Source organism: Pygoscelis adeliae, unplaced genomic scaffold (assembly GCF_000699105.1).
Source record: "Pygoscelis adeliae isolate BGI_AS28 unplaced genomic scaffold, ASM69910v1 Scaffold42, whole genome shotgun sequence".
Lineage (NCBI taxonomy): Eukaryota > Metazoa > Chordata > Aves > Sphenisciformes > Spheniscidae > Pygoscelis > Pygoscelis adeliae.
The window spans coordinates 8,183,688-8,186,786 of record NW_008824283.1 but is presented as its reverse complement, the minus strand read 5'-3'; the positions used below and the strand labels follow the sequence as shown (position 1 = coordinate 8,186,786).

Sequence of the window (3,099 nt, the reverse complement as noted above, 5' to 3'; positions counted from 1 at the left end):
TTCCGCGTCCGCCTTAGGCACGGATGACGATGTGGTGTTCTTATCCCGTAACCCTCGGGCCGCTGGTTCTGTGCCGAGTGTTGGTAACAACACCCCCCCCAGAAACAAACAATTCCAGTCGGAAAGCAGGATGACACCCTTCCGCACCCCCAGCAGTTAAGCGATGACGCTGACCCACATCTCCATCCCAGATGCTTCAGGTTTCAGAGGAAAGCATTAGCGAGTCCCTGCTTCCACAGCGGGGGGGTGGCTGCGAATCCCGCCCTCTGCCCTTGCAGTGCGAACACCCCGCGCCGCACCTTCCTCCGGCAAAGCTCCGTCCCCTGCAGCAGCAAGGCGGGAGGCGGACGCCAAGGGCACACGGAAAGGCTGGCAGCAGCTGAACGAGCGTGGTCTGGAAGGGGCCAAAAAGGGGAATCGTCTTCCGAACAGCTGGGAGCTGACGTCCCTGCCCCTGAACACGGCCGGGCACCAGAAGGGCGCAGTCTGCCCCTTTGTGCTAGCTTCTCCCCGAGCCTGTACCAAGTAAACGAGCACTTCACACACAAAAATCAGCTTCCTGCAGTAGAGACTAAATAACTTAACGCTCACATCAAAAAACATTTCTATGGGTTTTTTTTCCTTTGGTATTCCACAATTTTACTAGCATATGTAAAAGGAAATAAAAAATTTCCCCTTAGCACCTGCTTTATATGAAAGACGAAAGTGTGTGACAACAAAACAGCACTGGCAGTGTTCCCTTCTGCACACGCGCAGCACCGCACGCTGGAGAGGCCAAACGACGCCCACCTCTAACCAGTGAGCTCCTCTTTCGTATTTCACTTTGTTATGTTGAACATGGGTACTTCTGGTACTTTTCCCCTCTTGCAGCGACATACATGTGTGTAACATACACTGCTTAAATGAGATAAATACTAGTATTTAAATAAAGCTATTTGATTTAGCAATATCCACCATACAGCATACAGCATACATATCCAGCCTTTCACATTGTATTAGATATAACTGCACCGTCCGAAGTGTTGACCAGGGTTCTGTATGCTGTGTAACAGGCAAATGAATCAATTTTGATCTTTCAGGTATAAAAAGGAAGATAACACAAAAACAGACTTGTAAAGTATTTTAAATCTGTTAGCAGCAGGGCTGGTAAAGTCCATAATGTACTATTAAAATCTCAAGTTTAAACCCAAGTGCTGCAGTAGGCAGTGTTTAACCCTTCTGGAAAAAAGACAAAAATAGTGTCACTACCACGCTTCTGATTAAATGTACATGCAAAATGCCAGCGTTCACTCCTGCTGTATGTGTTGCAAGCTTCTCCAGGATTAGGTTGTCGGGTTTTTCTGCTCCAGCACCAGCAGAAAGAGTTGGATCTTTCTTACAAGTAGAGCAAAAGGAGGTGGACATGGATAATCGAAGATATGGAATGGCTTCTACAGAAGAAATAAAATAGTTTTGGATTCTTCAGCCTCAAAAAGAGACGGCTGGAGTCCACGTGGTGAAAAACATGAGAGGCGTGGTACGGAGAAGTTCAGTAAGTCCAATTGCTTGCCATTTCTCAAAGCATGAAGACTAAAAGACACTCAGCAAAATCATCATCCACAGGTTTAAGACAAACAAAACCACAGATGGATAATTAAGTACGGATCCAAGTGTCAGAATTAGACAAAATCATGAATGGTTCTTAAGCAAAATGGGCCGGCTACAACTTCTACCTCAGAAACTTCCTAAGCTAACGTCAGGAAAAAGGCAACAGGTTAAACCACCTTACCCAACCCAGCACAGCTATTCACATCTTCAGGTATCCAAGTCTTAATTTTAAACATTTAAAAAAAAAAAAAAATCCATAAATTATTAAATTCCTAGACTAACCGGATTACCCATACCTGACTGAACTGTTCTTAGAAGCTGAACGTAGAAGCCATCGCTAGGTCCGAGAGAGGCAGGAATAAATTTTGTTGTGGAAAGGACACATGCTTAAACTTCAGTATTTCTGGATCTCGGTCACTCACAAAGTACACCCTGGACACTACATGGAGAGGAGAGGTAAAACAGAGTCCCTTACCCTGGAGAAGTAATCCAGACCTTTTTCTAGATGAATTCTCGCATCAGTTCAGAACTGCAGAAGAGAAGCTAGTATTTTATGCACACATTGTAGTAACTTGACCCACATTCCTGTAACTATTAAAAGTAACTTTTATTAAAAATAAGAATAAATTCTCTTTATAAATACAATCATTACTGTGTACACAATCCTCCTCGATACACACATCATGGTATTCAAAATCAGTGGCATTTATACAAAATACAATATTTTGTATAATATATACAAAATTCATTTTTAATTGCATAATTTTATAGCCACATACATTATTTTGCAGATCTAAAAAGGTCTGTGTGATTTTGGTTTTTTTTTCAAAGGACAGAGCGGTATTTACAAGCAAACATGATCCAAACAGCACATGCAGATTCAGGGTATGTAAACACTCGTACACGCACTGCAAGTCGCACTTGGTCTCCCCTACAACAGATTATTTCTTCACAGAAAGGAGACCTATTTGACAAAAAGAAAAACAAGAGTAACAGATATTACTAAGCTATTATTAAAATTTTCAATTACGTATGTGCAGTTATTTCAAAAGTAACTAACAATGTGTTGACACAATGAGCGTCATGAGTCTGTCATTACAAATAATACTACTGTTCTGTAGTGCAGGGGCTGTTGCCTTGGAGGAAAACAAGACCACCGCTGATCATTTTTAACAAGTGCAGATAAATTAAATTAACTCCTCGTTCTTTAATTTAACCCACAAGAAGTCTATCATCACTGAACTCACCAATGTAACATAAAGGCTCTGTACCACATGACCCATTACATACACTACACAACTCTTCCTCCAGTTCTAGTTTAAGGAAATTCATTTTCTTTAAATGTCATTATCAAAAAAACCAAAACAAAACAAGTTGCAATTCATAATCAAGTATTACTATTTGGTTTTGACATATGTATCTTTGCATTGAAACTCACCGAAGACATGTGGCAAATGCTCTTCTGGCATTTCTGTATACAAAATGGATAGGAAACCCTTTAAATGTGTGACC

At 41.4% G+C, this 3,099-nt stretch overlaps 1 protein-coding gene across 1 annotated transcript in view; it reads right to left on the bottom strand.

Annotated features, from left to right (window-relative positions):
• Positions 1-2,224: 2,224 nt before the first annotated feature.
• Positions 2,225-3,099, bottom strand: part of CEP76 (centrosomal protein 76kDa) — a 14,512-nt gene continuing 13,637 nt past the window's right edge. Inside the window, 2 exon segments of the mRNA XM_009318528.1 lie at positions 2,225-2,551; positions 3,026-3,099. The exon segment at positions 3,026-3,099 is cut by the window's right edge and continues 27 nt beyond it. Coding sequence (XP_009316803.1) covers positions 2,413-2,551; positions 3,026-3,099 — 213 coding nt within the window. The 3' untranslated portion in view covers positions 2,225-2,412.